The sequence below is a fragment of the Octopus bimaculoides genome, chromosome Z (genome assembly GCF_046866305.1).
Source record: "Octopus bimaculoides isolate indiv1 chromosome Z, ASM4686630v1, whole genome shotgun sequence".
NCBI lineage: Eukaryota > Metazoa > Mollusca > Cephalopoda > Octopoda > Octopodidae > Octopus > Octopus bimaculoides.
In genome coordinates this window covers 4,790,055-4,801,408 of record NC_142944.1, presented here as the reverse complement: position 1 = coordinate 4,801,408, position 11,354 = coordinate 4,790,055, and the positions used below count along the sequence as shown (strand labels likewise).

The following is an 11,354-nucleotide window of genomic DNA, read 5'->3' as shown; positions in this document are numbered from 1 at the left end:
TTTTGTTTGCAATGTCCTGTACCGAGATATGCACCTATACATACAGGTGGATGTCGGTATGCACATACCTGTACGTATATATGCATATACTCATTTACTATTTGTTTTTACATGACCGAACGCAGCGTCACCAATCTGTAAGTAGTTTTCGCAACTTTATATTTTCCGACGCTACTCTATCTCTTTCTCTTCAATTTTTCCCCCTCTGTTAACTACTACGTATCTCTCTTTACCCCTCTCGTTCTTCCTCTGTTACTACTACGTATCTCCTTTTCACCCCTCGTACTTCCTCTCTTTGCTCACCTATTCTTCTACTGCCTCCCTTTGTTTCTCCCTCTTCCTCTTACACCAGCATGGTCACATGCTTCCGGTCAATAATCCTTTTCTTCCTTGGCTATCGCCGAGCAAACACGCGAACTTACTTCGTCCCCACTTTCAAGTTCGTGCTTCACAGCGTTCATACACATAATTTTTCCCATCTGGCCGTATAGCCTTTTCTGTTTGTTTTCCTGTCTTGTTTTTTGTCCGCCACTACATTCCTCCATGGCAAGGTTTAATTTGTGTATACAAATTTAATTTGCGGTCCATGGTAAGAGCCGTTTTAGCGATGCGTCCTGCCCAGCTCTTCGAAACGCTGGTGTTAAAACGGGGGTAGCTGATGAAGAAGAATGTTCTCTATGTGGCTTGTGTGTTTTCTCGTCTACGTTTTGTTTGCAATGTCCTGTACCCAGATATGCACCTATACATACAGGTGGATGTCGGTATGCACATACCTGTACATATATATGCATATACTCATTTACTATTTGTTTATATATATATATATATATATATATATATATATATAGCAACTACCAAACTGCTTATTCTACATAAACCCAACAACCACAAAACACACACATGTGCTGTTGAAGAATTACTGCCTTCCTTTCAGAAACCACTAAACCAATAAATAAAATTTAAAAAAAAAAATTTGGAAGTGTTAAATTTATTGGTGCAGATAAATCCAATACAAGTGGTAAAATATTTTCAAAAGTATCAATTTTCTCCTTTTTTTTCCCCCTGTAATTACTAAGACAAAAAATATGGCAAGTAAAGATATAGAAAAGTTCATTTGGCAGAAGATTGGAATACATTAGTATGGAGAGATCTACAATATCATAGTTTTTGTTTCTTTATGTCAGTCCCCAGGAGTTCTTTTCTTTTTTCTTCTTGATAACTAGTGCTTCAATTGGATTCAATAATAACAGTACTTTAGAAAGAAACATGTATCTGAGTAATAAACAAGTTCATAAAAAAATTATAAAAAGTGTACAATATCTGGCACATTTTGGATGAGAACAGACAATGATTTGAGTGAAATAGAAATATTTTCCTTCAGGAAATGTGAAAATGCATTTGTCCAAGAATATCAGTAGCAACAGCAGTAAAAATTTCATGATTGGGTGTATAATTGATTAAAATCAATTATACTAATGAAAATAAATTTCCTGCTTAAGCCAGGTATTTCTAGGAGAGTGGAATGGGATTACATGTCCAAGCCTCCTTCAATTTGTTGTAATTGAGATTTCAAACATGGTCATAGATTCAACTTACCAAGAGCAGTGGCCATACATTGTCATAATAATCCCAATAGCAATGTATACGATCCAATAAACATAATTAGGTGTGGCTGTGCGGCAAGAAACTTGCTTCCCAGCCACATGGTTCTGGGTTCAGTCCCACTGCATGGCACCTTGGGCAAGTGTCTTCTATTATAGCCTCAAGCTGACCAAAGAAGCCTGTTGTATATATATATATATTTGTGGGTTTGTTTGTCCCCCACCACAACTACCACCATTGCTTGACAACTGATGTTGGTATGTTTACGTCCCCGTAACTTAGCGGTTCAGCACAGAAAGCCGATAGAATAAGTACTAGACTTACAAAGACTAAGTCCTGGGGACGATTTGTTCACTTAAAGGCGGTGCTCTAGCATAGTCGCAGTCAAATGACTGAAACAAGTAAAAGAATATATTAGCCTATATAACTGACAATAGAACCTTATTCGCTAAATCAACTGAGATTATTTGCTTTAAATTATCTCATTAGTCATAAAATTTAATTATAACGAAAGGCTTAATTTTCTTATTTTCTATAAAATATGTTTTACCTACAATTGATACCAAATAACAATGTAAGGTTTCTTTTCACATGAAGCCAAAATTAATCAAAGACCTGAGATGAAATAATTAAAGTATTTTTTCTTAACATAACTTACTACAATTGATACAACAATAATTTATCACACCTGTTCTTTTTCATTTTCCTTTCTTTTTTTATTCAAAGCAGATATATTGTTTGCCCCACTCTTCAATATATTCAATGGAGTATTTTTATTCAAATTGGAAATGTGAATGCTTAACACAATTGATATTACAAATTAGATGTCTTGTTGCTAACTTTTCAACACTTATGTACATGCAGAATCTGCCAGTTAGCAAATCAGGTTTCTAAACATTTTCAGTTTTCAATTTAGTTTAAAAATTGTCCCCCATTTCATTAAATGTTAAAATATTCAACATAAAATAACCAAACAAAAAAAGACAATTTATAACAATTAATTGATCACTTGCAAAAACAATTTCTTTACTTTGTCATGGACATGCACACAAGCTAGAATGTTGCAACTGCATAAATTCTGGTGTATATAGATGCAAATGCATCATCACCTGTAACTGAATTCTTGGTAAACACGAGTGAGAGATAGAGAAAGAGCGAATGTGTGTGTGCACACGCATGCATGTAGTGATGGTGGGAGTCGAAGATGGGGGAAAAGTAATATTGATAATGACTTTAATACAGTCTTAGAAATCTGAGACTGTTTTCATTTATTGCAATTTCCGTGAAACTAATGAAAATGCTGCCAGCACACAGTAAATTTCATAAATGTCAAAGATTCTATTAAATTACAGATTTTATTAAATGTTAAAAAAGACTAATATATATCTAAAAAAACAATGTATCAACTATTTTCCTAACATCATTTCATTTAAACAATTTGAATAATAGTTCTTTTTGAAATGATTTTTAAAGATCAACTTAAAAATGTTATTATATATATATATGTATATATATATATATATATATCTATGAAAGAGTTCTTTCACACGTCTGAACAGAGTAAACAAACAAAAAAAAAAATGCACTTGAAATAATTCTGCTTTCCATTTATTTTTCACACGACAAAAATGGTAAGAACATTCAGCTAGCTCTTAATTGGAAGTCCAAAAGCCTGAAAAAGAAGAAAATAAATAAATCATAATCATTTAAATAAAAGTAAGTAAACAATTTTGTCTCTCTTTTTACGTCTGTTTACATATTTGAGATAGATTTTATTCCCTCCACCTTAGCGAAGGCGGAGGGATTGTTTTCAGTCGTGTTTGTTTGTCCGTGGACAAGATATCTGAAGAACTGCTGGATGGATTCGGATGAAATTTTCAGGGATGTTTGGCCTCATGACTGGCACGAAGTGATTAGACTTTGAGATTGATTCACTACCAGACAAGGATTCTGGATTATTTTCCATGTTTTTTTACTTAATTTTTGAGAGAGGACTGGTTCATTTTTAGTATTCTCGTTTGTGAGAGCAGTCAAGTTTATTTCAGATATTCTCATTTTAAAAATCATCTCTAGCTAATCATTGAGAGGACATTGGTGTTGCCTTGGTGGAGGTTTGCGCTCTCTAAGTGCTCTTGTTAGTATTGCTTTTATATTACATTTTGTGAACCATAACCTTATTGGTTATTGGTTTCCAAAAAGCTAACTTACTAGCTTACTGAATTTCTGATAACAATATCTCTGTAACTTGAGCAGAACAAACACTGAGGGGTATTTTAGTTTCAGAGCTCTTATTTATTGAGTTTCTTGCCAATGTTCTTATATTCTTTTACTTGTTTCAGTCATTTGACTGCAGCCATGCTGGAGCACCACATTAAGTCAAACAAATCAACCCCAGGACTTATTTTATGTAAGCCTAATACTTATTCTATCGGTCTCTTTTGCCAAACCACTAGGTTATGGGGACATAAACACACCAGCATCGGTTGCCAAGTGATGATAGGAGGACAAATACAGACACAAATACATACATTATATATATCTATATATATAAAAATGAGAATGTGTGTCTGTCTGTGTGTGTGTGTGTGTATCCCTAAAACTCGAGAACTACGCAACCAATTTCATTCAAATTTTACAGATGCCTTACTTAGGGTTCCAGTTGTGTTTTAGTCAAAAAATTTTTTTAACTTCTTGCAGAGTTTGAGCCCACGGCAACATAATATCTCCTCAACTATTTAAGTATTACGTGTCAAAAGTGAAACAAAAACATTCATGTCAAATACTTTCACTTTAAAAATGAAACTATTCCACTAACTGAAACAATCACATTTCGATACTGTAATGACAGATACTTTCAGAGAGAGAGAGAAAGAGAGAGAGAGAGAAAGAGAGAGAGAGAGAGAGAGAGAGATAGAGATGTATATGTATACATATAGATGTATATGTACACGTTATTCCTCTAACTGAAACAATCACATTTCGATACTGTAATGACAGATACTTTCAGAGAGAGAGAAAGAGATGTATATGTATATGTACACGTATATGTATAGATATATATGCATACATGTATATGTATACATATGTGTAGATGTATATATATATATAGATGTACATGTAATATGTACACATATATACATATATATACATACATACAGATATCTATACATATATACACCCATCACACACATACACATGGACACAAACACACACATTAGTCATTTGTTTTCTTATCCAAAACTACGTCAAAAGTACTGAACGGATCTTTATGAAATTTGGAAATTACATTCTATGCATAACGGCCATAACTCCCATGAAAATTCATATATTTTTGATGTTGATGAAATTTTAACCCGAACATAACAGATGAGCATTATTTGTAATTCAACGGTACAACGGTGTAAGACTACCCTTTCAGATATACTTACATTGTGATTTCTGCAATGTGGTGCATAAATTGTCAAGTAAATGAGACGCATCTTTGCCTCCACTGATTCACTTGCAAAGTGTTGAGTAAAATTATTTCGTTGCAGACCTCCTTTGAGTCTTTTTATTATCACTGCGACACACATAGTCCCCAGTTGGTAACATTGATTTCAAGGCCTTCCCAGATGAGAGACTGGTTATTCTAAGACATTTATCGATTGTAAATTTTGTCTGCAATTTGGAAATTATATTCTATGCATAACGGCCATAACTCCCATGAAAATTCATATATTTTTGATGTTGATGAAATTTTAACCCGAACATAACAGATGAGCACTGTCTGTAGCTGGTCTTCTCTTGGAAGAGCCCCGCTTCTCACATGGACAACTGTATGTTGGCTGCTCAAGAGTGGGCAGCAAAAAAAAACCTATTTGCATATGCTCCACAAGGGAAAACAAGGAACATTGTTTACAACGAGGTGTTATAATCACAACAGCAAGAAAATATGTACATGATCACCTTCTTTTACGAAACTTCATTGACTTTCATATATTTATATTGATATACATATATATACATGTGTGTGTGTATATATATATCTCTATATATAAAGATGAGAATGTGTGTCTGTGTGAATCCCTAAAACTCAAGAGCTACACGACTCTCTTTTACAAACCCAGTGAAAATACATATATTTCATATGTCAAAGAAATTCAAGCAATACATATAACACCAAAGTTAAAAACATTCCCAACAATTCCACAATCCCCAACCTCCAGAGCTATTGAAGAAACTGTTATCATCAACTTTATATACATATGAGTTGAAAACTTTCTTCTAGCATTCCACTTAATATCTATGTTCCATGCTGGCATGGATTGGAGAGTTATTAATGTAGAAATATGGTATCGTAGCTACTAACAGTTGAGGGTTGCATAGTCTAGACGGCGTTTTTAGATTTCATTATTCTCTTTAACCCGGGCAACGCTGGGTGTTTCTGCTAGTATATATATATAAAACAGGCTTCTTTCAGTTTCTGTCTACCGAATCCACTCATAATGCTTTGGTCGGCCCAAGGCTATAGCAGAAGATGCTTGTCCAAGGTGTCATGCAGTGGGACTGAGCCTGGAACCATGTGGTTGGGAAGCAAGCTTCTTACCACACAGCCACTCCTGTGCCTAAACAACAATACCATTCCCATGCCAGAAATTGAACCTGAGATGCCTGAATGAAAGCCAGGAATCCTAACTACTAGACAATGCTTACATTCTTCACTGATATATGGAAGACACACACACATATAACTTGGTGACTTTGCTGGGGCTGGTGCCATATAAAAAATATACTCAGTAAACTGATTGGTAATTAGGAAGGGCAGCATCCAGTCAAGGAATCAGCTACAGCAAAGAGCAGAACTTGATGCAATCATTTGGCTCACAACTGACTCCTGTCAAGCCATCCAACCAATGCCAGTATGGAAAGCAGACATTAAATGATGATGATATATAAAGCAAGAAAACTATCCTGGCCCCTGCATTCTTTCATACTTTAACCTCTCATCACTTGGCATAAGACCATCTGTCCTCTGTACTGAAGTCCCACTCAGTTGAAGGAGTACTTAGTCATGTGCAAGCTACATGATAACCTCATGGGTGCTGGTGCCACAAGGAAAGCACCCATTACACATTTAAAATGGTTGGCATCAAATTGTGGAATCCATTCCAAAACAGATATTGGAGCACAATTCAGTCCTTGAATCCATTGGATCCTGTTGAGTCATCCAACATATGCTAGCATGGCAGATGGACAGTAAAGAATGATGATACATACATACATTCATACATGTAATGGTGTGACATACAAATCACTCGCTAGACTCTGTAAAGTGGTTGATGCTTTAGGAAGGGCATCCAGCTGTAGAAAACATATCAAAACAGACAATTGGAGCCTGATGTAGCTCTCCAGCTCCTGTCAAACTGTTCAACCCAAGCCAGCATGGAAAATGGATGTTAAATGATGATGATGATGATTTTTAATGACGACGAGGGCCAAAGGCATTGAGTACAATGTAAGGGTGAACAGACAAGAATCAAGTAAAAATCAACACAAGAAAAAGATATAAACAAGAAAATTTCTCAAATGGAAAACAGGGAAGACAAGGCAATACAAGGAAAGTCCAACACAGAAATTTGGATTACTGTTAAATCCAGAGCATCTGAAGTGTTTCTATCTTGTTTTTTTTTTTTCCTCCTATTTAGAAAAGCAAACTGAGGGCAGGTCCATTCAGCCTCATTTGTCATGCCACTGTAACCCACCTTTTGTTATGAACCACAAAGCTCTTTCTCTAATCTCACCTTCCTCTTCAAATGGTTATTTAATAATTTGATGGCCAGATACGAGACTACAACACAAAGTTGCTTTTTCCTTGGCCACACAGTAGAGGAATCTAACTATCAGCCAAGTTGAATCTTGCTAATGGTCATCCTACACGCAACAAGAGCTGTTCAACACATGCCCACAAGTTGCTAATGCACATACACACACACAATTGTATGCAACACAGTTTCACTGCCCTACATGTACCTTAAGCAGTTGCATGTGGAACAATGTTGACATTTTCATACCCAAAGAGCTTGTCTCAAACACGTACTGACTTACAACTCTGTAGCACTGCTAGGCTAAGAACTTTCAAAAGATGTCCATAATCCAGTTCATGTGGGACGCTTTCCAAAGTCTTCAGTCCTGCAGCAATGGCTCCAGAGTTGAAGGTAAGATAAGAGACGGCCTCTTTAGCTAAACAGTTTCAAGATGTGGCCATTTAGTTTAACCATCAAAACAGATGCCATATTGTGGCATGTGTGTGGGTGTGTGTGTTGTAATGCAGTTGGTGTTAACATTTTTGCATGGTAGTCTTCAAGAGGACCTCACAGAAATGGTTCTTTTTACCATCTCTCAACTCTGATTGAAATGATACCATACATGGCTACTATGATAATAATAAAGAAGAATAATAAAATAAATTATAAGTAATAAGATATACTAGTGGGACCTGTGAATATTTCACAGAATTACTGGTAAACCTATTTGGTTATTTCTGAAACCTTTATCCAAAAAACCTGTGCTGTTCTGTATGGAAAAATAGTTGCTCATCTGCTACTCATTGAAAAGTAAAAGAAACTGGAATATGATGATTACTTAATGCGGTTTATATATACATTTTATATACTTTATGCACAATTTTATATGCATACAACTGCTACATAAATAAGCGTGAATATTTCACGGAATTGCAGTTATATACTTGTGTTAAGTGATATGTGATATAAAAGGCTTAGTTCGATTAAAAAAAAAACACTTTTCACTATCCAGTCACCACTGCCACCTCCATCTCCACCATCATTATCTCTCTCTGTGCCTTTCTTTAACCTCAACATCAGAACACAATCCCTCTAATAAAATTATATTTTTAACTCTCCCCCTCTATATCATCACTACCTTCAACTAACTTTTTTAACCACGTAATAAATATTATGTTCCCCCTACATCATGGACGCTTCTCTCTCCCTCTTTTTCTGTCTCCCTTTTAGCCTTATCCTCTTTTTCTCTCTCATTTTTCTTTCTCCTTTCTTTCTCTTCATCTAATCGCGTGAAAGTGTTACAATTACATTCCCTCAACCTCACATCATGGACACTTCTCTTTTCCTCTTTCTCTCGAATCACAAGAAAGCATCACCGATGGGCTAAGTAATAGAATGACAAGCAGAATTATTATAAGATGCATTTTTCCACCCTTCGAGAAAAAAAATTCTCAAAGGGTGGACAACAGAAAGGTATGTTTAGAAGTGATTATCTGCCCCTGAACAGCAACTCCAGTTCTCTGTCTCTACCAAACATATACAGCTTCCAGTAAGACCACCAGGTATATATTACATGCACCAAAACTACTACAGTTGGAGGCATGAGATGACACAATTGATTAGAAAGAAAACCAAAAGAAAGTAACTGACCTTATGAGCAAAATTGGGCAATACAAAAGAGGCACTGTGGACAGCTGAATTGTAGTATTTGTAACCATTGGCATCAACTTCATCTTCTGTCAAAGTTCGAACTGGTTTAGATAAATCTCTCATCTAACAAAGAAAAACAAAATACAACAAATTATATACTGCTCGAATTCTGCCTTAATTACTAACGTGAGTAAGCATGAAGATGAGCTTGCTAGATTCAGGGTGTTCAAAAATTATTTTGACAAATCCCATAATTTATGATCTTGATGTGTTGCGTACAAACAATGGAGACCATATGGAAGTGTTCTCATGTTTCTAATAAAACTTTATCTTTCTGCCTATGTTATCCATATTCTTCATTTTTGCTGAATCTTTCAAATTGTAAATGTAATATATATGGACTCCCTGTATTTCACATATTCTTTTATTTGTTTCAATCATTTGATTACAGCCATGCTGGAGCACTGCCTTTAGTCGAGCAAAATAAACCCAGTACTTATTCTATCAGTCTCTTTTGCTGACCCAGTAAGTTACGGGGACATAAACACACCAGCATCAGTTGTCAAGCAATGTTGCGGGGACAAACACAGACGTACAAACACACATGCGTGCACGTGGACACACACACAGTTTCCGCCTACCAAATCCACTCATAAGGCTTTGGTCGGCCTGAGGCTATAGTAGAAGACACTTGCCCAAGGTGCCACGCAGTGGGACTGAACTCAGAAACAAGTGGTTGGAAAGCAAGCTTCTTACCACACAGCCACTCCTGCGCCTAGTAGTAAAAATTAAAATGTGGTTAGGGTTAGGAACCAGAATATAAGGAGAACCGATACAAACGAAAGAAGGACAGCAGTCTGTGACATATCTCTCTCTGGTCAGATTATTGGAAGTTTATGTAAAGAAAAAAAGTTGTGGTTCTGCAGTAAGAAGTTTGCTTCTCAATTACATGGTTCTAGGTTCAGTCCTATTGCATGGTATCTTGGGCATGTATCTTCTACTATAGCCCCTGACTGACCAAAACCTTATGAGTGAATTTGGTAGACAGAAACTGAAAGAAACATGTCATGTCATTGTGTGTGTGTGTGTGTGTGTGTTACTGTCACCTTGCCTTGACATCATGTGATGGTTAGTAAACAAATGTTATCATCATTACAAGCAGTATCCTTCCTTTCCAATCTTCCATGGGAACATGTCCAGTCAAAGGGAAATATTAACTTGAAAACAAGTAAGGGTTGACAACAGGAAGGGCATCCAGCTGCAGAAAATCCAAGTCAAAATGATCAGGTAAGAATTTATTTATTATTCAGTTGAAGGATGGCAACTTCACATCCTCTTGACATACGCAAGTTCTTCTAGAACAGAGATTAATGTGACTGAAGTTTAATCCTTTAGCATTCAGATGGCTTTGTCTAATGTAATGCTTATTTATACACATTGTTTAGAATTAATCATGCATTATCTCGTAGCTTTGAGACTTTGACGATATGATTGCACCTTTTCAGAATGACATTGCATGGTAGGTGTGAGAGGCTGGATCTGGCTGGTTTGAACATAAAACATGTAGAATATCTGGGCTGGATATGACAAGTTTGAATGCTAAAGGATTAAATGAACTATGCTGTAGTGCCAGTATCTAATCAGGGATCAAGCATTTTCTGATTACAAAAAAGACAAACTGTCGGGATAAAATTTCAGAAATCACCACCACTGTCATTGTCACCACCACTGTCATTGTCACCACCATCATCATTTAACATCCATGTTTCATGCTGCCATTTGTTTGGACAGTCAGACGGGATCTGATGGTTCCAATGTCTGCTTTAGAATGGTTTCTATAGTTGGATGCCCTTCTTAATGCCAACCGCTTCACATGTAACTGGGTGCTTTTTATATGACACCAGCACTAGTGAAGTTGCCATGAGGCTTGCAAGACTACAAAACCCACCAAGGGACAGGGTGGTCAGCTTTATGCTATGGATTAAGAGGATATGGAGGTGGGAGGGGGGACAGAGCAGGTTCTTGTAGAACTGCATGGTTACATTTAGTAAGGGAGGGAGAAAATAATCAGCAGGAGCTGAGAAGAGAGATTAGAGGTAGCTCCTCAAGACCATAGGTAGAAGTGGATGAGTGGGACGAGGTTGGGGGTTTGCAAGATTGTATTGAGAGCTGGAGGTAAGGGGACGGGGAGGCAGCCTGCAACTATGAAAATGTTGGGCAGGGTTGAAGTGTCAGGAGTTGGTGAAGGGTGGTGGGATGCAGGTGGGAGCAGGGAGGGGAGAGTAGTAGGATAGTAACCACACAGTTGACAGGGGGGAG

General features: G+C 36.6%; 1 protein-coding gene across 2 annotated transcripts in view; it reads right to left on the bottom strand.

Moving 5' to 3' along the window:
• Positions 1-1,088: 1,088 nt before the first annotated feature.
• The window catches only part of LOC106881342 (spermidine synthase), a 50,724-nt gene continuing 40,458 nt past the window's right edge, over positions 1,089-11,354 (bottom strand). For both annotated transcript variants that reach the window (XM_052973770.2, XM_052973769.2), the window contains exons 8-9: positions 9,036-9,158; positions 1,089-3,274 (exon numbers count right to left, since the gene is read on the bottom strand). In XM_052973770.2, the coding sequence (XP_052829730.1) occupies positions 3,248-3,274; positions 9,036-9,158 (150 nt within the window). In that variant the 3' untranslated portion in view covers positions 1,089-3,247. The remainder of the gene's footprint in view (positions 3,275-9,035; positions 9,159-11,354) is intronic.